Source organism: Cherax quadricarinatus, chromosome 32 (genome assembly GCF_038502225.1).
Source record: "Cherax quadricarinatus isolate ZL_2023a chromosome 32, ASM3850222v1, whole genome shotgun sequence".
NCBI classification, from domain to species: domain Eukaryota; kingdom Metazoa; phylum Arthropoda; class Malacostraca; order Decapoda; family Parastacidae; genus Cherax; species Cherax quadricarinatus.
The window spans coordinates 13,444,075-13,467,879 of record NC_091323.1 but is presented as its reverse complement, the minus strand read 5'-3'; the positions used below and the strand labels follow the sequence as shown (position 1 = coordinate 13,467,879).

The window sequence follows — 23,805 nt, the reverse complement described above, 5'->3', positions numbered from 1 at the left end:
GACAATCTTACATAGGGAAACATATCAATACTCACAGTTCCTCTCTTTGACGCTGTGACAAAACCATTTTCATGATCGTAGGTTTTACTGTGGGACCAAACAACACGTGGGTAACACTGCTTATACTTCCATACCTGAAAACCAGAAAAACAATAAACCATAAAAAATCTACTCATATCATGAATGCAGCTTCATGTGTATACAGAGCACTGAGTAAACAAAGTATGCTAAGTCTTAACTTTAAATTAATATTGATTTATGCCACACTAGAACAAACCAACCAAATAATGAAACACTAGTTGGTCTGTACTACTGACCAGCGTGTGTGTGTGGGGGGGGGGGGGGGGTGAATGTGTATGGTGTGTATGGGGGTTGTGTGGGGGGGAGGGTGCATGTGTGTGGGGGAGGTTGCATATGTGTGTGGGGGGAGGTTGCATGTGTGTGTGGGGGGAGGTTGCATGTGTGTGGGGAGGGAGGTTGCATGTGTGTGGGGAGGGAGGTTGCATGTGTGTGGTGGGGGAGGTGGCATGTGTGTAGGGGGTTGCATGTCTGTGTGGGGGGGAGGAGGTAGCATGTCTGTAGGGGGATTGCATGTGTGTGTGGGGGGGGGATTGCATGTGTGTGGGGGGATTGCATCTGTGTGGGGGGACTGAATGTGTTGGAAGGGAGGGCTGCACGTGTACACACACTGAATCAATACATACATACATTAAAAGCAGCAATTCCACCAGGTTTTTGCTGTAAAAGAAATTCTCAATATAAATGATCTAAAACAAGTGACAAAAATAACCATGTCCTCTTTGGGAGAGGACAAGATTACATTATTATTACAGTAGACAATCAACATGCCTCCTTCACAGGAGGACAAGACCAGGACAGTACACCACATATTCAATGCCACTAAATAATTAAATTTCTTTATAATCCCTTAGTTTTGCACATTCACTTTTTTTTTGTATTTTGTTTAATTTTTGTATTATAATTGTACTTATTTGTAGCCATGGTAGCAGTGCTATGCTCAATGCTTCTTGTCTTCATTAATATATTAATCACAATGTTTAAATGTTTCCAATCACTGTAGCACTTACTACCTCTTCCAACTTATGCGTCATGGGTGGGACTCATTGAGAAGCTCAGGTAAGGTTTGTTAGGGCGGTGGAGACATTACAAGTGAAGTCTGCATGCCCACTAATAGAACCTATTGAGAGACAGTGAAGTGACAACACAACTTGGCAATCCTCACATAGCAGTGCAGTGTGTTTTTCCATAAGACGTCTGCGAGACAATAGATAAGCGATGGTAAGATGGCCAGACACTAAACATGGTTTGACAGAAAAATTTATTAAGGATCAAAGACCACTGTTATTGCCATTGGTTGCAAAGGTGTTGAGCAATTACCAGAGAATAGTCTGAGAAAAGAATGCTACCTCTGTATAAAATATGGGGGCCTATGAACAGCTGACCGAATGGCAGTCTGCCTGTTCATTACCCAGAACATGAACATTTCTAGGGACCCAGAATAAAATATTTGTGTTTACTAGAAATGTAGTATATAACCAAAGTTGTAGACACAGGATGAGATGCTGGAATCAAATTTCTAGATAGCCTGAAACTACTACAAATGACAAGGTAGGCTTTAACCCTTTGAGGGTCGGTCACGTACATGTAATTGCAGCCAGGGTCGGTAATGTACTTATGTGCATATATTCTAGCGCCTTCAAATCAGGTGGAAGACAGCTGGCAGGCCTACATATGAAAGAATGGGTCTGCGTGGTCAGTGTGCACAGTATAAAAAAGAATGCATAACGAGAAAAAAAGAACTCAAACCTTGTTTTTGGTTTAAAACAGTGATTTCCCAGTGTATTTTCATATGGTATTTATGGTTGTATTCACGTTTTCTTGGTCTCATTTGACAGAATGGAAGATATATTACACAAATAGCGATGATTTTCATTGGTTTCACAATGACAAGTACATACCTTGAAATTGAGCTCAAAGTAGCGAAAATATTCAGTTTTTGCTGACGTTTATGAGTAAACAAATCATGCCACATGTCCAGTACACATCAACTGGTAAGTCTAATATTGCTGTTATCATGTATACCATTTTTACAATGATGCAGTAGTATACACAACAGTAAATAGTCTTATTTTTTGCGAGAATAAAAATTCAAAATGGAAGGCAAAAGTAATGTAAGAAGAGCCTGGAGACGTGACTAATGAACAGATAAAATGTTACTTTAATGCCAGGAATGTGTCTTGTTTATTCTGGACCCTATTTTGAAATTGGCATCTTTTGAAATTTGTGTGAAATTGGCCAATTTGCCAATTTCTGACCACTTTATTGGGTAGTTGAAATCAGTAACTGGGTGGTTTCTTGTACTCAATCAATAGAACAAATGGAGTTCTAGCCCTTTGACTGTTTTGGTCGTATATATACGTCTTATGAGCCACCGTTTTTGACATATACTATACTATATGTACTCATAAATTCTAGCGGCTTCAAATCACGCAGGAGAAAGCTGGTAGGCCCACATGTGAGAGAATGGGTCTGTGTGGTCATTGTGCACCATATAAAAAAAATCCTTCAGCACGCAGTGCATAATGAGAAAAAATTTAATTAAAATGCCGATTTTCTGGTCTATTTTCGTATAGTATTTATGGCTGTATTCTCGTTTTCTTGGTCTCATTTGATAGAATGGAAAACATATTAGAGAAATAAAGGTGATTTTGATTGGTTTTACTATGAAAAGAACCTTGAAATAGAGCTCAAAGTAAGGGAAATGTTTGATTTTTGCCGATGTTCAAAAGTAAACAAATGATGTCATTTTCCAATAAATGTCCAACTAGCCATTCTAATATGCAGTTATGAATGCGTTGATGTTATTTATACAATTATTACAGTATTGCAGTAGTCTGCATAACAGTAAATCTTCTATTTTCTGTTTGAATAAAAATTCAAAATAGAAAGCAAGAGTAATATCAGAGGTGCCTGGAGACGACTGATGAACAAAGAAAATGTTATTTTAGAGCCAGGAATGTCTGCATTGTTCATTCTGGACCCTATTTTGAAATTGTCATATTTTTTTAATTTTCGTGAAATTGGTCAAATTGCAAATTTTGACCACGTTACTGGGTAGTTGAAATCAGTAAATTGGCAGTTTCTTGTACTCAATCAATAGAAAAAAATGGAGTTCTAAAGAAATAGCTATGAGTTTGGTCAACTGGAACAATGGAATTACCCGGAAATAGGGCTCAAAGTGAGTGAAATCGCCTATTCGTAAATATCGCCGAGGTCGCTAACTTTGTGAGAGCATAATTCCATCAGTTTTCCCATCAAATTTTATTCTTTTGGTGTCATTACAATCGGGAAAAGATTCTATCACTTCATATGAATTTTTTTTTTTTTTTTTTTTTTGGGGGGGGGGGGGGGGGGGGGGGGGGATTTTGCAACACCAGGAGACCCCTCAGGATTTGGGGTTGTGACAGTCAAGGGGCTAGTGAAATAGATATGATTTTAGTTGACTGGAACATTGGAATTAGCCGAAAATAGGGCTCAAAGTGGGTGAAATTGTCGGTGTAAAAATCATCGAGACAGCTAACTTCACGAGAGAATAATTCCACAAGTTTTCCATCAAATTTCATACTTTTGGTGTCATTATGATCGGAAAAAGATTCTCCATCATTTCATAAGAAATTCTTTTTCAAAAATTTTTCGATAAACGTGACAGCCAAGAGAATTGCATACAACTCAGCTATGAGAATACTAGCAGTCTAGTAAATGACCTTGCATAATTCTGTCCAGAAAAACTGCTGCATACTGTTGCATATCTGACGTTTTCCGAGGACTTAGAAATAAGGAAGAGCAGACACTAATGGTCACAACTTCCTATATGGTGAAGAGAAAAATGCTGGACAGACATACAGGAGGTAAATTACAGAAAGCCTATAGAGTGAACAGGGAGAGGAAAGGGGCATAGGAAACAGTGGCAGCAATTAAACTGATTATGTTTACTAACATCCATTTCCATTTAACCCTTTGAGGGTTTTGGTCATACTAGTACGTCTTACGCGTAGGGGTTTTTGATGTACTAGTACGCATAAATTCTAGCGGCCTCAAATCTAGTGGGAGAAAGCTGGTAGGCCTTCATATGAAAGAATGGGTCTATGTGGTCAGTGTGCACAGTCTAAAAAAAATCCTGCAGCACACAGTGCATAATGAGAAAAAAAAAAACATTTTTTTGGAATAAATCAGCGACTTTGCAGTGTATTTTCGTATGGTATTTATTGTTGTATTCTAGTTTTCTTGGTCTCATTTTATAGAATGGAAGACATATTACAGAAATTGAGATGATTTTGACTGGTTTTACAATGAAAGGTGCCTTGAAATTGAGCTCAAAGTAGCAGAAATGTTCGATTTTTACCAAACTTCAAAAGTAAACAAATCGTGCCAAGCGTGCAATACACGTCAACTGGCGAGTCTAATATTCTTTCACAAGTGCACCAATAATATTTATACCATTTTTTACACTAATGCAGTAGTCTGCATAACAGTAAATCTTATATTTTTTGTGAGAATAAAAATTCAAAGTGGAAAGCAAAAGAATATAAGAGGGGCCTTGAGACGTGACTAATGACTAGAGGAAATGTCATTTTAGTGCCAGGAATGTCTTTCTTGTTTATTCTGGACCCTATTTGGAAATTGGCATCTTTTGAAATTTGTGTGAAATTGGCAAAATTGCTAAATTCTGACCACTGTACTGGATAGTTGAATTTCATAAATGGGTGGTTTCTTGCACCCATTCGATAGAAAAAATGGAGTTCTAGCGAAATATTCATGTTTTTTGTCGACTAGTACAGTGAAATTGGCCGAAAATGGGGCTCAAAGTGGGCAAAATCGCCGATGCGTAAATATCGCCGAGACCGCTAACTTTGCGAGAGCATAATTCCGTAAGTTTTCTATCAAATTTCAAACTTTTGATGTCTTTATGATCGGGAAAAGATTCTCTATCTTTTCATAAGAGAAAATAATTTTTTTTTTTTTTAAATTTGGCCGACCCTGAGAACGAGTTTCGGAGAGGGCCTGTCGACCCTCAAAGGGTTAAGTATCTTTACTCCGAAACATCTTGCCTACACAGAGGCTTCTTCAGTCAAATACCTACCCAACATCGCTTGCTTCTACTAGTGGGACCTGCCTCTTATGTCGTCTAAGATTTTTACGCCTAACCTATGCTAGTATTTATGTCTCCATTATGATGTTTCAGCTTCACACTGTTCCAGACTACAGAAGAGAACCCTTCTCCAGGATGAGGGACTGACCACCTCAGTACTACTACTATGAGAGTGATGGACTGATTATGGGTGTGAAGGAGGCAGCTGGTGGCAGTGGAGATGTCGTGCCTGAGGGGGGCAATGTGTGGTGTGACTATTATGCAGAGAATTTGTAGCTTGGAGATTAGGAGGTGCAGGGTTACTAGAAGTATTATCCAGAGAGCCAAAGAGGGGATGCTGAGGTGATTTCAACATTTAGAGGATGGAACAAAACAATGACTTGGAGGGTATATAAATCTGTAGTGGAGAAAACTGGGGTAAAGGTCATCCTAGGAAAGGTTGGAGGGAGGAGGTAAAGGTGGTGTGTGCAAGGGGCTTACACATCTAGCATATTAGATAGGAATGGAGGCAAGTGGTTTTTATGACTGTGCTGCTGGAGTGTAAGCAGGGTAACACTTATGAAGGGATTCAGGGAAACCGGTTAGCCAGACTTGAGCTCTGAAGGTGGGAAGCACAGTGCCAACACACTGATGGAGAAATGGGGATATTTTGTAGTTTTGAACTGTAGTATCGGCACCCCTATGGCAAGACAGTGATGGATTGTGATTTTTTTTTTTTGAAGGGGGGGGGGTCATCCTACCTTGGTGGGAGATGGCCAGAATGTGTGTAAATAAAAATACAAAAAATAAAATCAACCCAACTAAAACTTACAAATAGTCAAACAGACCATGAGTGAATATACTGGCCTATGCAAATGTAAGAAAAAGAAACAAACACATAGTTAAAAACAAAAATGCTAAACAGAATTTAACTATGTATGGTAAAATTTCAGAATCTAGATGAGTAGGAAATGAGACACTTAGTAGGAAGTTGAAGTGTGTGTATTTACAAAATAAGCATTAAATAAAATGAACTTAAGCCCAAAATATCTTGGTGAAATGGAGCTCACTGAAATACTGCACTTTAAAGAGACTACAAAACTTGGGTAAACTGAAGCAACTGAGTGACAGAAGGGATACAGAATTTAATGTGGAAAAGTTTTCTTCCACAAAAAAAAAAGTAATAGGTAGGGCAAGAAGCTGTCAACATGAGGAATAGTGAGTGACAAAATACCAAGTGTCAAACAAAACCACATATCTGGGATAATTCAAGTAACAAATTGAAACCAAAATATCACAATTACAATTGCTATAAATTTATTTACAATGCTGGCAAATATCTAAATAGCCTTCCCCAAACACCAAATTTATACTACAATACAAAGCACAGATGGCTGTCCAGACAAAAAATGTAGACAAATAGAAAATATCAAAAGACATGCTACAAAATGGCTTCCAGATCTAAAAACAATTACTGCTGTAATTATAAATTGTCTGGTAAGAGAATTACTGCTGTAATTATAAACTGTTTATCTCAAAAAGAGATAAGAACTAGAGGGCAATTCATCACCATCACTAGGAAGAACAGGCACAAAAGCACACTAGTGCACTACAGGGATGGAATAATAGAAAAATGCCATAATCATTGAAATAAAATATTTAAGAAATAGCTGACATGCTAATCAACGAGGATGTGGCACTATTAGTATAGCCCTATATCTGTACTTTCAAAGGTAATTACGCATACATACCAATTTTTTAGCATACTGGCAAGGTTATTTTTAAGAAACTGACCAAGATGCAAATACCAAATACAGTATACATGAGTTCACCGCTTTACAGCACTTCGCTGTACAGCATTTCACAAGTGCAACGATTTTCAATTATACCCATTTTTCATCTATTCAGATTTCCTACAATAAATATATTCCGCACTCGTTATAAGCTAAAGATTAAAACATTTTAAAGTAATATGTGTACTGCATATGCATGTTTTAGGCCTAGCTCTATTGCTCACCTAATATATGACAGTGTAAACATGTTATCAGGCTTTTAGATGCATTGAAAGTGAAAAAAGGTTCTTTCACTTTACAGAAGTAGCCCGAACCTAACCTGCTGTATAAGCGGGGCCTCTCTTGTATGTAGTGTTCCAACTTCCACTACATACTGCATGTCTGATCATTACCTGTACACTACACTGCAATATATTTCATAAAATAGCTAGCATTATTCTCAGACCCACTAGCTAACTGATGCAACAGTGACCAGATTACAAATAAATTGTATTAGGAAACCAACTCTAGGTGCTCAACAACACCCAACTGTTTTCATCAATTTCTCTTCTCCAATCCTCTCACACTGGCAAATTAGCCTAGTCTAATCTCCCCAACTCACAGTCTCCAAACCTAATAGTACTATGAAGCTGATGATGCATAACTGAAATATTAATACTACTTTCAAGATTTGAACTGTAATTTAAAATTTTTATTTTTCATTTCAAGTTACTGATGCCTGCCTCAGATCTTGCAAATACACACACACATACCGTGTTAATTTTACAATGCATGCTGGTATAGTCTTAAGGCTTAAAATTTAAAAATTTTAAGCCTTTTATTAATAATGAATAACAATAAGAAAAAACACAGAAAATTATAAACAAACCTCTTGTTAAAATAATAAAAATTTATAAACACACTGTATACAATTTTTTTTTTCAACAAGTCAGCAGTCTCCCACCAAGGCAGGGTGGCCCAAAAAGAAAATATTTTCATCATCATTCAACACTTTCACCTCACTTATACATAATCTATGTTTATACAGAGGCACACAGATACAACAGTTTAGAAGCATATACAGTGGACCCCCGGTTAACGAACTTTTTTCATTCCAGTAGTATGTTCAGGTGCCAGTACTGACCGAATTTTTTCCCATAAGGAATATTGTGAAGTAGATTAGTCCATTTCAGACCCCCAAACATACACGTACAAACGCACTTACATAAATACACTTACATAATTGGTCGCATTTGGAGGTGATCGTTAAGCGGGGGTCCACTGTACGTATAAAGATATATAACATCCCTCCAAACTGCCAATATCCCAAACCCCTCCTATAAAGTGCAGGCATTGTACTTCCCATTTCCAGTACTCAAGTCTGGCTTATATAAAAATAACTGGTTTCCCTGAATCCCTTCACTAAACATTACCCTGCTCACACTCCAACAGCTCGTCAGGTCCCAAAAAACCATTCGTCTCCATTCACGCCTAACACTCACGCATGCTTGTTGAAGTCCAAACCCCTCGCCCACAAAACCTCCTTTACCCCCCTCCCTCCAATATTTTTGAGGACGACCCCTACCCCGCCTTCCTTCCTCTACAGATTCATACGCTCTCCATGTCATTCTACCTCGATCCATTCTCTCTAAATGACCAAACCACCTCAACAACCCCTCTTCAGCCCTCTGACTAATACTTTTATTAACTCCACACCTTCTCCTAATTTCCACACTCCGAACTTTCTGCATAATATTTACACCATACATTGCCCTTAGACAGGACATCTCCACTGCCTCCAACTGCCTCCTTGCTGCAGCATATACAACCCAAGCTTCACACCCATATGATTGAGGTGTATAAATGGAAAACAAGAATAAAGGGGATTTAAAAAGAATGCTGAAAATTTCCTGCCAAGACAGGACTTGCAGCAATGGTTTCAAGTTGGAAAAATTCAGATTCAGGAAGGATATAGGAAAGCACTGGTTTGGTAATAGAGTTGTGGATGAATGGAACAAACTCCCGAGTACAGTTATTGAGGCCAAAATGTTGTGTAGCTTTAAAAATAGGTTAGATAAATACACGAGTGGGTGTGGGTGGGTGTGAGTTGGACCTGACTAGCTAATGCTACTAGGTCTGATGCAGTACTCCTTAAGTGGAAGTGGCTTGATTAGGTGGGTCAGTGGGCTAATCCAGGGGGGATGGGGGGGGTACATAAACCTGCTTCACATGGGTCAGTAGGCCTGCTGCAGTGTTCCTTCTTTATGTTCTTAAATGCATTTATATTTTGTGTGTGTTCTTCATGCATGTACAGAGCTCATATTTCTTTGGTAGTAACTGGTCAAGAACTGCAAATTTAATATTTAATATTCTTAAGGCTAAATTATAAATACTGTTCTCTTGGTTTTTATCAAATGCAGTGGTATTTTGTATTGTTTTAATGCAAGTGTGGAGAGCTTATTTTTTCATTATTTTTATTGGTAGAGATTGCTTAAGAACTGTAGATTAAATGTTTACATTATTATGTTTGACTGTAGCAGCTGCAGCTGCTGTCCATGTACAGTACTTCAAGTCAGTGGGAGAGGTGCAGTGACAGTGGGAGCACCATGCACTCATGTTACACCCTCCTTCACACAATTATCCTCACCACTATCTTCTCACAATATATATACAGGCTCCTAACGCCTCGCTATAACAGTGAGGGACTAGTAAGCATACGTAGTGTCTTCAACTTAGATGTAATAAGAGGGTGGGAGTGAATAAGAGACAATGAGGTAGAGGGGGAGGCAGACTAGCTGATACACATCCCCACACATCTGCCAATTATTCCTTAAACAACACACTTAACCACAGAGTGAAGTGGTGAGCATATGTAAAAAGATATTGCTAGATATGATGCAAGAGAGGGTAGAAGTGAATAGGAGAGTACACAAATAACCCGCACATAGAAGAGAGGAGCTTACGACGACGTTTCAGTGTGACGTTGTAAATGGTCCAAGTCGGACCGAAATGTCGTTGTAAGCTCCTCTCTTCTATGTGCGGGTTGTGTATTGTTCAAGCCATGGCATTGTGCCCTTTTTTGTTATTTATGAATAGGAGAATGAGAAAGAGGAGGTAGGTACAGCAGGTGCCCACCCCTACACATCTGTACTGTACTCTGTATTGTAGCTCTGTTCTGTTTAACATGTACATAATCTTAACTTAAAAATATTTAATACCATTTAACATGTGTAACTGGAAAGCAACAGAGCTGTACTGAATGAAAAATACTGGGTAAATATCCTTGGTTAAACGTGTAAATAAAATTAAATATGGAATATTACGGATTACATATGCATATATGCATCTCTGATCTGATTATAAAGATGGAAGCTAATATTTACACTTACACACAAAAGAAAAAAAAGTAATGACAAACCTAGTAAAATTAAAATACATACAATAACAACAACAATAATAATAATAATAAACAAAAGCAACAATTTCACAAAAGGTGTTATTCATTTATGTACAGCATTTACTTTGCAACATTTACCATGTACTACAGTACTTGCTAGAATTAAACTAGTTGTATATATGTACAGTAATTATAGTACAGTATAGTTATAAAACAATCACTGTTGGTAAAAGGAGAGGGAATAAGGTCAAGTGCTTGAAACACAGTCTCCATCAAACACCAACATTCAGTGCCAGCTGTACAGTAACTACTACAGCATACATATATCCATTACCAAAATCAAAACTGAATGCACAAGATAAATGATGCCTCCTAAAATTCATCACAACTAAGCATTTTTTACAGTAACAAGCATGCCAAAAATAGGCTACAAACTGTATTGAAGCAATTATAACTATTTTAACAACTTAAGACACCCGAGACAGACATTCAAACACCGAGTACCACACAAAATTATAATATCCAAAACATTCAGGTGATATATCGCAAAAAACTTACACCACTGATTACAGTGCTCCTGCCTGGTGTATGATGCCTTGCAAGGAAAAAGAAAAAAAATTGAACTTTCATTATACAGTACTGTATTAACTATTCAGTATACTTACTATAAGAAAGCCTGCCACTATTTTCCACATCAAGAACAGTATTATAGTACAAGTAGTATTAGAAACTTCCTTACTTCAACCATAGTCTACCTAAAGAATCTGAAATAGATTCCTATTACAGTAGCAATAATATACCATGGAACGGGTGGGGTTTGAACCCATGGCAAGCAAACTCAAACTCACAGGCAAGTGCACTGAGCTGGTTAACACACTGGCCTTCAAGTGTTAGGACTCAATTGCCATGAGTTCCAACTCCACCCATTTTATGATTTGTTTGCGATCACATAATTATGATTTTGCGAGTCATAACAGTGATGATAATGAAGACAAGTGACAAAGTCGATAGGCAGAAATAGACAATTACTGGGAAGAATTTTTGAGGCATCTCCCCTTTGGAAAAGGCTTCACCTGTTTCACAGGAAAAACCTCCCAAAATTTCTCTCAGCAAACTGTGACTCTTTTCTGGTTGTCTTCATTAATGCTTCTCTCTGCAAACTGTATATGTATCTTTTGTTCTCAAAGTTAAAAAATGCTAACTTGGAGGACAAAAGATAATGCCATAAAAGAAATGCTAATTTTTTCCCTTGACAAAGCAAATTATGTAACTAATCTCACAAAGTTAGAAAAATTCCCCTGTGCAAGTAAACTATTTTGTACATACTGTACTTAGGATATAATATAGTAAGGCTATCAACAGGGATGCCCAATGCCCCTATGGATGTATTTATAGATGGGGGGTGTAGAAGTGAATGAGTGGTAGAGATGCGAGATAAAGAAAATTTGGAAGATTTTGGGAGGGTAAAAAGGAAAAAAAAGGGGGGGAGGGACATAGAAAACAGTAAGGTAACAAGTAACAAAAATAAGCTCACACAATGAAAAATTGGATACAAGATTGTAATTTAAAAGTAGAGAAGTGAATGTATCAAAGATATTTGGGAGCAGATGTATTTGTGCAGTATCTGGGTCTATGAAAGACGAGATGAACCACAGAACATACAAAACAAAAAATATAAATGGAGTGTTGAGGCATCTATGCAAAGAAATTTATCTATGGAAGCAAAAGAGGAATGTACCTAAGTAAAAAGACACGGGCTTTTAATATATACAGCAAGACGATGCAAATAATGCACATGGTATTTTGATCTTGATGAATAATCAGGTATCCATACCTAAACTTTCAGGACATCAAATATACACGGATTATTTCAACTGTCATATGCAAGTGGCTGGAGGCAGTAGAGATGTCATGTCAAAGTTTGTTTATAAGAATTACAAGTGTTTATTTAGCTCTGGGATTACAAATTTTTTATACATTATGCAAAGCATTTTAATTTTAACTCTTGTACGGTCCAGACACCCAAAATTAATACTGCTCTCAGTGTCCACTTTTTTTTAATTATTTCTTCTTCTGAAATGGAAGAGAATCTTTTTCTGAAAGTAATGACATCAAAAATATAGGGTAATTCTGATAACTGAATGGGCAGTTTCTTTAAGTGATCAATCAATAGAACAGAAGGCACACTAGCGAAAGTTAAAAATCTGATCAAATCGAGAGGCTTGGTCAGGGACCAGACCACAGGGGCATTGACTCCCAAAACCCTCTCCAGGTATGCAGCACTAGAAATGGCTTAAAGTAGGACTCAAAGCGGATAAAATCACATGCATAAATTGCATCCAGACCACTAACTTTGTGCATGCATAATTTCATAAGCTTTCCATCAAATTTTTGTACTTTAGGTATCATTACATCCAGAAAAACATTCTCTTCCATTTCAGATTTTTTTTTTTTTAAACGTGGACAGAGAGTAATATTAATTTCAAGAATCTGGAAAGTGAGACAGTTAATCTACACAGTAAACTTTTCTGCTTAATTCCACAATATCACATAATTGTAATAAATCTGGATGCTGGTGGTGGAAGAACAGGTCCTGGTTTCATTGTGTACTAAATGCAAGTTAGGCAGTGTTGGTCATGATACACAGTTTGAATCCATATGGTCTTAGAATTTTTTCAAAGACACAAAGAAGTTGTACAAGACCAACATTTGTGTTAGTCAAAAATATGAGCACGTGACGCATTTGAAGGCACAAAAAATTGGGCATACTAACATTTCGGACACAATCGTCAGTTATGTACTAGTAACGGACACAATTAAAAAGTTAACAGGTCATGTTATTTAATTAATTCTGTTTCAGATTTAGACTCATTTAATATTTCAGGAGTTATTTTTCTAAATATTTCTAACCTCAAAAATACCGATATTCATAACTGTGTGCATGCATCCATGAAGAGATCGGGGCACAGAAAAATCCAGCGAACATTTTTGAATGAAATTCTATGGTTTATTTTCAATTTTGAGATCATGCACCAAACCAAAACAAAATTCTTAGAATAAAAATAGGGAATAATTAGTGCTACTAACAGGAGGCCTTCCAATAGAGGCATTAAATAACCAGTTTGTGAATTTGTAGATATTACTGCATAGCTATACAAATAGTACAAGTCATTAAAGATGCATCAAATGTATACTAAATGTAGGTAAGCTGGTTGCATGCCACAATCTTGAAAGAAAATGGAATATAATTCTGATGAAAGACGAGAGGTGCACAGTTGGGGAAAAAATAACCCCATATGTGGTGACTTCTGTCACCTGTATTTATAATTTGAGGGATTCTCAGAGCATGACCAAACAGACTAGGCTGTAATCAGTGGATGAAGGATAGAGCTTCCATTATTACTACTTGCACTGAATGATCCACATGGGTTCAGTCATTTCATGAAATACAAACTATATTATCTCAACTTTCCTTAAATCTTAGAAATTTATAAAAATGTGTGTTATTAACACATCGGCCATTTCCCACCGAGGCAGGGTGACCCAAAAAAGAAAAAATGCTTTCATCACTCACTCCATCACTTTCCTGCCAGAGGCATGCCTACACTATATGTAGTTCAAAAACTACAATATATCTTCACCTACCCTTCAGAGTGCAGGCACTGTACTTCCCACATCCAAGACTTAAGTTCAGTTAATTGACTTCCTGAATCCCTTCATAAATGTTACAGTGGAACCCCGAATATTGACTGCTGCGTTTATCGGCCAAATCATATTTAAGCCAGTTTTTGGGCCGAAATTTTGCTCCGTATTTCGGCCAGTGCCTCACAAATCAGCCATATTATACACGTCACCCCACCTCCCGCCAGGACGCCGCTGCGTAGGTGAGTCAGTCTCCCTGTGTCTTTCAGTGAATGAGCAAGTACTCTGCGCATTCAAACATTTCCTTAAAATCCATTGTTTTTTGTGCTTGTTTATTAAGTGCGACTGTGAAATAAGCCGCCATGGGTCCAAAGAAAGTTCCTAGTAAAGTTCCTCTGGTAAAGAAAGTGAGAAACATGATGGAATTTAAAAAAGAAGTTACTGAAAAATACGAGTGGTGTTTGAGTGCTAGAACTTGCCAGGATGTATGGGAAATCCAAATCAACAATCACTTCCATCCTGGCAAAGAAAGAAGAAATCAAGGAAGCTTATTATGTTGCAAAAGGGAGTTTAGCAGGGAGGCAGGGAAACGTTGTGTAGCAGAGAGGCAGGGAGTGTAGTAGGAAAACTGGGAGTGTGAAGGGGAGGCAGAGAGTGTAGCAGGCATGCAGGGAAGTAACCCCCAGAGAGGGCTTTGATACCTGAAGTCTTTATGGAGGGGGATTCTCCTTCCAAACAATAATCAGTCCTCCCTCTCTCCTCCTCCCTGTTTTCCTTAAGTCAACAATTCTCTTCAATAAAGGTATGTAATAGTGATTTAAATGTTCATTTATTTACTTAGTTCTCATTGTTTTGTAGATGTAAAACTATAATTAATCTTTAAAAAATGCATTTTCGTTAATATTTTTGGGTGTCTGGAATGGATTAATTGTATTTACATTAATTCTTACGAGAAATAATGCTTCGAATTTAGGCTGACCTGGAAAGGATTATGGCTGATATTCAGGGTTCCACTGTACTTTGTTCGTACTCCAACACCATGTCAATCATAAAAACTATTTGCCTCCAATTGCTCCTATCCAACACACTCACTCGCACTTGCTGGAAGTCTAAACCTCTCATATACAAAGCTTCCTTTCCTAGATTAATATTGGTAGAATTACCAACAATACATTAAGTAAAAGGACACAAATACAACTAATATGACATTTTATTGTGGCAACGTTTTGCTCTCCAGGAGCTTTATCAAGCTTGATAAAGCTCCTGGAGAGTGAAACATTGCCACAATAAAACGTCACATTAGATGCGTTTGTGTCCTTTTACTTAAATTTTCCTAGAATGACCCCCTACCCCATCTTTCCACTACAGATTTATATGTCCTCCAAGTTATTCTATTTCATTTCATCCTCTCCAAATATCTGAACCACCTCAACAACCCCTTCCTAAGCCCTCTGGATAATACTTTTAGAAACCCTGAACCTCCTATTCTCCAAGCTATGGTTTCTCACTATACTCTCAAACTTTCCCCTCTTTGTTTCCATACATAACTGTCTCCAGACTCCTCAGTGCACTATTTGCAGTTTCCCCCTCATCAGTTTTGTGGTTCACTTCGTCTTTCATAGCCCATCTGCTGACAAGTCCACTCCCAAATGTCTGAATACATTCACTTCCTCCATACTCCCTCCCTCCACTCTGACATACAATCTTTCCTTACCTAAATTTATCTTCATCACTGTGCTCTTTCCTATGTTCACTTTCAATTTCTTTCTTTTACATAACATCCCAAACTCATCCACCAACTTCTGCGGCTTCTCTTCAGAATCCGCCAAAAACAGTGTCGTCATCGAGCAGCAACAGCCTGGTTGACCAGACGAGCTTGACCCATGGCCGGGCTCAGAGAGCAGATTAACTCTCAAAACTCTTCAAAGGTAAATTATATATCAAAGCATCTGTGACAACTCCCACTTTGTGTTAGATTCTTTATCTTTTACTCCCATACCTCTTCCCAAAACACTTGAACAGCCATGGTGACATCATGCATCCTTGTGTAAAGCCTACTTTTCTGAGAAATGATCTCTCCTACGTACTCTAACCCGAGCCTCACTATCCTCGTAAAAACTCTTAACTGCTTTCAGTAACCTACTACCTAATCCATACACTTGCAACATCTACCATATTACTCCCCTATCATATGCCTTTTCCAAATTCATAAAAGCAATGAAAATTTTTTTTACCCTTATCTAAATACTACTGTTCACTTACATGCCTCACTGTAACACTTGGTCTACACATCCACTACCCTTCCTAAAGCCCACTTCATCTGCAATCCTGCTCTCCATCTTACTCTTAATTCTTTCAAAGAAAACCCTACCATACACCTTACCAGGTATACTCAACAGGCTTATTCCCCTATAATTTTTACACTCTTTTGTCCCCTTTGCCTTTATACGTACAAAGGAACTATGCATGATCTTTGTCAATCCTTTGGTACAGTTTTCCCCCTTTCATACATTTATTAAATAAAAACACCAATCATTCCAAAACTATACCCCCACCTGCTTTTAACATGTCTTTATCCCATCAATCCCAGCTGCTTTACCCCGTTTCATTCTTCTACCCACGGCCTCATGCACCTCCCCCCACAATCACACCTGGCTCTTCCTCACTCATACAAGATGTTATACCTCCCTATCCAATGCATGAAATCACAGCTTCCCCCATCTTCATCAACATTTAACATACATGTACGTATATTGAAAAAACTGTGTTGTGTAGCCACTTTATACAAAAACAGTGGAACCTCGGTTTTCGTTTGCCCTAGTTTTTGTCGAATTTGGTTTTTGACGCCTTTTTTTCATCAAAATATTGTCCCAGTTTCGTTCATCACCTCAGTTTTCATCCACCATATCAAACATGTCCATCTGCCCGCACCCACACAAAGCGTCCCATGCACGCATTCTGAGTCAGTCTGGCTTTGTTTCTTGTCGAGCGAACATTACCCTGCGCATTCATACGAAACATTTTGTAATAATCCATTGATTTTTGTGCTTGTTTATTGAGTGCGACTGCTAAATAACCCACTATGGGGCCAAAGAAAGTTCTGAGTGCCAGCCCTTTGATAAAGAGGACAAGAAACATGATAGAATTCAATGGTGGTAGAGGGTGGTGGTGATGGTGGTAGAGGGTGGTGGTGATGGTGGTAGAGGGTGGTGGTGATGGTGGTAGAGGGTGGTGGTGATGGTGGTAGAAGGTGGTGGTGATGGTGGTAGAAGGTGGTGGTGATGGTGGTAGAAGGTGGTGGTGATGGTGGTAGAGGGTGGTCATGGTGGTGATAGAGGGTGGTAGTGATGATGGTAGAGGTAACCTCTCCTCCCTCTTCCCTCCTCGCCGTCTTCCATACAAAAACAAGAGTCTTCAATAAAGGTAAGTGATTTAAATGTTCATTCATATCATTACTGCTTTATATTTATTTCTCATTCTTTTCTGTATATAAAACCATAGTTATTCTCTATAAAAATGTATTTTTTGTTAATATTTTTGGGTGTCTGGAGTGGATTAATTGAATTTACATTATTTTTAATGGAAAATATTGCTTCAGTTTTCGTTGATTTCGGTTTTCGACAGACTCTCTGGAATGAATTAACCCATTCAGGGTTTCTGACGTATTAGTACAGCTTACACACCAGGGTTAATGACGTACTAGTACGCCTAAATCCTAGCGCCTTCAAATCTAGCAAGAGAAAGCTGGTAGGCCTACATATGAAAGAATGGGTCTGTGGTCAGTGTGCACAGTAAAAAAAAAAAAATCCTGCTGCACACAGTGCGTAATGAGAAAAAATAAACTTTGACCGTGTTGTTGGTTTAAAACAGCGACTTTGCACTACATTTTCATATGGTATTTATGGCTGCATTCTAGTTTTTCTGGTCTCTCGCTTTAGAATGGAAGACATATTACAGAAATTGAAATGATTTTGATTAGTTTCACAATGAAAAATGCCTTGAAATTGAGCTCTAAGTAGCAGAAATGTTCGATTTTTGCCAAAGTTCAAAAGTAAACAAATCATGCCACGCATCCAATACGCATCAACTGGCGAGTCTAATATTCTTTCACAAGTGCACTGATATTATTCATATCATTTCTACACTAATGCAGTAGTCTGCATAACAGTAAATCTATTTTTTGTGAGAATAAAAATTCAAAGTGGAAAGCAAAAGAAATGTAAGAGGGGCCTGGGGACATGACCAATGAACAGAGGAAATGTTATTTTAGTGCCAGAAGTGTCTGTCTTGTTTATTCTGGACCCTATTTGGAAATTGGCATCTTTTGAAATTTGTGTGAAATTGGCAAAATTGCTAATTTTTGACCACTTTATTGGATAGTTGAAATTGGTAAATGGGTGGTTTCTTGTACTCCTTCAATAGAAAAAATTGAGTTATAGCGAAATAGTTATGATATTTGTCGACTAGTACATTGGAATTGGCCCAAAACAGGGGTCAAAGTGGGTGAAATCGCCAATGTGTAAACAATGTTGAGACTGCTAACTTCGCGAGAGCATAATTAAATAAGTTTTCCATCAAATTTCATACTTTTGGTGTCATTATGATCGGGAAAAGATTCTCTATCTTTTCTTAAGAAAAACAAACTTCTTTTTCCGAAAAATTTTCAACCGAGAACAAGTTCAGGAGAGGCCTCTCAACCATGAAAGGGTTAAAGACAAAAACCAAGGTTCCACTGCATTTCCAAAAAGAAAAAAATACAGCCCATTATTGCTTGATGGCATAAATGTGATCATGGCAGTTTCTTCTTTAACCCCTTGACTGTCGCAACCCCCAATCCTGAGGTGTCTCCTGGTGTCGCAAAATTCAAAAAAAAAATAAAAAATTATTTTTTTCTTATGAAATGATAGAGAATCTTTTCCCGATTGTAATGACACCAAAAAAAAAAAAAACGAAATTTGGTGGAAAACTGACGGAATTATGCTCTCGCGAAGTTAGTGACCTCGGCGATATTTACAAATCAGCGATTTCACCCACTTTGAGCCCTATTTTCGGCTAATTCCGTTGTTCCAGTCGACCAAACTCATAGCTATTTCTTTAGAACTCCATTTTTTCTATCGATTGAGTACAAGAAACTGCCCATTTACCGATTTCAACTATCCAATAATGTGGTCAGAAATTTGCAATTTGGCCAATTTCACGAAAATTAAAAAATATGACAATTTCAAAATAAGGTTCAGAATGAACAATGCAGACATTCCTGGCTCTAAAATAACATTTTCTTTGTTCATCAGTCATGTCTCCAGGCCCCTCTGATATTACTCTTGCTTTCTATTTTGAATTTTTATTCAAACAAAAAATAGAAGACTTACTATTATGCAGACTACTGCAATACTGTAATAATTGCATAAATAACATCAACCCATTCATGTCTGCATATCAGAATGGCTAGTTGGTCATTTATTAGACAATGACATCATTTATTTACTTTTGAACATTGGCAAAAATCAAACATTTCCCCTACTTTGAGCTCCATTTCCAGGTTCTTTTTATAGTAAAATCAATCAAAATCACCTCTATTTCTATATGTTTTCCATTCTATCAAATGAGACCAAGAAAACGAGAATACAACCATAAGTACTAAACGAAAATAGACCACAAAGTCGGAGTTTTTTTTTCTCATTATGCACTGCGTGCTCCAGGATTTTTTTTATATGGTGCACACTGACCACACAGACCCATTCTCTCACATGTGGGCCTACCAGCTTTCTCCTGCTTGATTTGAAGCCGCTAGAATTTATGAGTATACATATATACGTCAAACACGATACCTTGTAAGACGTATATATACGGCCGCGACAGTCAAAGGGTTAAGACTTCTACATTTATTCCATCAGTGTTTCAGATATCTGCTGGAAGCAGGGCAAATTGTCAATGCCCATGGAGGTTGTGTGTTCCCTCATTATTCCCATGATTTCCCAGATTCTCACTCCTGCACATTGTTAAGGTAATGCGTAATAGGTTAAGGACTAGGCCCTTGAGCCCTTTTCACATGTATCCTCTATGCCAAAAGTACACATTTAGTACATGTACTTTAAGGCAATCCCAGCAGCTTAATACTTTACCGATTCTATGTGAACAATAAAAGATCTCTCTATCAATCCCAGATCTTCTACTACTCCTGCCTTGAATCGAGCCATCAACATCGAATAATACACTCAAGTGAGCAAGAACAATTAATTTGAATAGCATCATTATCATTGGCAGACTTTTTCATTTAGAAAGTTTTCATAATCTACACCTAAATTTTTCTGGATCTGGCAACACTTGCATCAGTGTGTTCACTAAATGATACAACAGTTTCACACGAAACGTAATTATGTAAAACCAGCTGGAGTAATGCACTTACAAGATGTTGACTAGTACTCCTCCAAATATGGCAGTTATGTAAATTGTTTTATTTTAACCGAATACTGTACTAATATCTAATGTACCTGTGAATGGTGTTGGAGATAACTATCCCCACATCCCAGTCCCAGATCCAACCTTACAAACTGAATGGAACATTCTGAAAGCTTCCTTATACTTGCTGCAACTGTTCACCTAACAGCAGGTTTTAGTTTGTTACCAATACTACATGCTGATATTGATACCAATACCATCAAAAATAACATACCTATACAATGGCTCAATTGAAAGCCAATGAAAATGTGGAACACTGAAAGAGGTGATGTACGTGGGAGGCCCTCCAGTACTCAGATTTTGGCTGATACCAATACTGTCAAAATTAACTGATACCTTTGATACTTTGCACCATTTTCATTCACTATCAAGTGTGATAAAGCTATAAAGTATGGGATAACCATGTCACAAAGTTGCATTTTATTCACTGATCACCCAAGGCATTTGGCATAAACACTAAAAAATACACAGGTCACAATTTTAGGTGCACATAATCCATACACAGCTTCTCAAGAATGCTTTACACCCTTGAAACTGGCAGAGAAGCATTTACTTTAACAAAACAAACAATTTTGTTATATACTGATAATGTTAGTGCATTGAAAATTTAACATGTGAATGATGATCTAAAGCAAATATTTAGTCAAACTTCAAATAAACAAACTTGTATAAATTGTATATATCAGTTAAATTTTACTCTGAACCCAAATGACACCAAACACAACTATGGGTAGGGATCCAGGTTGTTGCCATTCTCAGAACCTGAGTGACATTACACATCCAATTTCTGAACCCGAGTGACAATCCTCCCCCCCCCCCAACACTTCCATGGGTAGGAGCTAGAATGATGGTAGACAATAGCAAAAGCAGATAATTGAGAATAAAGACACTGGTAGCAGAGAATCCTTATAACATTTAACCCAAAGCCAGGTTTTATTAACCCTTTCAGGGTCCGTCCCATAGATCTACGGCTTCACGTTGAGTGTCCAAACCGTAGATCTACGCCAAAATTCTAGCGCCGTCAAATTAAGCACGAAAACGCTCACAGGCCTACATGTGAGAGAACAGGTCTGCGTGGTGGGTGTGTGCCATAAACAAAAAATCTAGGCGCCCGCATAGCATTGTGGGAACGCCGGCTCAGTTACCCTTGTTCACCATGCCTCATCGCAAGGTAGCTCTCACTCCAAGGAAAATTGGGACTCTCCTGTTCCTATCTGATAGTTCTGACAGTGATGGAAGTGGAAATGAAGACGAATTCTTTGGCTTTAATCAGTTAGTGATCGAAAGGAATGACCAGGATATCGATAATAGTGCAGAAAACCCTGACGATCCTCAACCTTCTACCTCTGGTGTGGGCACTCATCAGTCACGGTCGGTTGTACCTCAATGCAAGAGAAAACTATTATTTTCACGTGGCCAGACCTCTGACTTCAATAATGATGATAGTGACGTGGATTGTGATTTTATTGCTCTTGACGATCATTCGAGTAGTGATAGTGAGGAATCATATTCACCAGTGAAGCGTCAGTATGTACGCCGCCACATGCGCTCGGGCAGTGTACCCTATACCGTGCCCAGGGGACGGAGTGCATCCCGGAGTACATCCTGTGGCCCTACACCAGGTATGGATAGTGATAGTGAGGATGATGTGGCTACACTTGGCATGGATAGACCACAGGCATCAGCAGATGGTGGTAGTGGTGATGGTAGTGCCACGGCCATGCGTGACTCACCAGCCCAGGCTGGGACCCACGCTGCTGACTCCTCAGTTCAAGGACAAAGCGGAGCGTCAGCCACCAGCCCACCACAACCACAACTACCCGCACAACCAGCCTATGATGTCCAGTATCCACCAGCAAACCGTATCTGGGATTGGCAGCAAAATCCCAATTTTGTTCCCAAGCCCCACCACTTTGATGACTCTGAAAGTGGAATTCTACCAACTTGTCCCCTTGGAAACACTGCAAATGAACTGGAATTCTTTGAATTATTCTTTGACCAGCCATTGATGGAACTATTGTCAGGGAAAGTACACCATGGCAAATACAGGGAGAGTACACCATGGCAAATATGATCATATCACCACAGTCAAGACTACACCGGTGGAAAGAGATGACTGTTGCAGAAATGTATTTGCTTTTTGCAATAATGATGCTTATGCCTCATGTCTATAAGCATAATATAAAAGCATACTGGTCCACAGATCGGCTAATTTCTACCCCGGTCTTCAGTGAAATCATCCCAGTGAACAGGTTTATCTTACTGTTACGTATGTTGCACTTCTCTGACAAAACCAGGTCTGACAGAAGTGACAGGTTATACAAGATTAGAAATGTTTTTATGTATCTCAAACAAAAGTTCAGCATATACTTTTATCCATTCAAGAATCTTGTAATTGACGAGTCTTTGATTTTGTTCAAAGGTAAGCTGTCATTCAAGCAGTATATACCGAGCAAGAGGAAACGCTTTGGTATAAAACTGTTTGTACTCGTGACTGTGACAGTGGCCTGGTATTGGATATTGTTGTATACACGGGAAGTAAAACATTGAAAGATACCAAGATGTTATTGGGTATCTCAGGTGACATAGTGAGAAGCATGATGGCACCTTATCTTGGTAAGGGGCATACATTATATACTGATAACTGGTACACAAGCCCATTACTCAGTGATTTCTTGCAAGTGAACAAGACAGATGTGTGTGGCACAGTGCGTTCTAATCGTAAACATATGCCCAGGTTCAACGCAGGTGCTCGTGGTGACGACGTGCAGGTATTTACTGCCAATGACATCATGGCATTAAGGTGGCATGACAAACGAGATGCCACATTGTTGACAACCATTCACCGCAATGAAATGCAAGACAGTGGCAAAGTTGATCGAGTGACTAATGAACGTATTCGAAAACCAGTGACAGTGATTTATTATACACAAAACATGCGCTTGGTTGACAAATGTGACATGCAGATTGGCTTTGTCGATTGTGTTCGTAAAAGTTACAAGTGGTACATGAAACTTTTCTTCCATCTCATGGACATTTCAATGCTCAATGCATATAACATGTACCAAATGAAGACTGGCAACAGACCACTGTATGGTGAATTTTGTTTGTCTGTTGTCAGACAACTCATAACGAAGTACCAGGTAACAACACCTGCTATACAACAAGGTCCTCGAACTCCCCAGGATATACCCAAGTGTTTGAGCAGGGAAGGTGATCATTTCATAATACAGCTTCCTTCAACTCAGAAGAAATTTGCTCAGAAGAGATGCCTTGTCTGTGCACAAACAAAACGACAGCAACAAAGACGCATAGACACTCGGTTTATGTGCAAGGAATGTAAGGTACCTCTGTGCATGGTGCCTTGTTTCAAGGAGTTCCACAAG

General features: G+C 38.4%; 1 protein-coding gene across 3 annotated transcripts in view; it reads right to left on the bottom strand.

Annotated features, from left to right (window-relative positions):
• Window positions 1-23,805, bottom strand: part of Lis-1 (LisH and WD40 domain-containing Lis-1) — a 101,905-nt gene that overhangs the window by 67,456 nt on the left and 10,644 nt on the right. For 2 of the 3 annotated variants that reach the window (XM_053779023.2, XM_053779026.2), the window contains exon 2: window positions 36-134. In XM_053779023.2, coding sequence (XP_053634998.1) covers window positions 36-73 — 38 coding nt within the window. In that variant the 5' untranslated portion in view covers window positions 74-134. Of the gene's footprint in view, window positions 1-35; window positions 135-10,876; window positions 10,914-23,805 lie in introns of all 3 variants that reach the window. The other variant, XM_053779025.2, reaches the window with a different exon arrangement.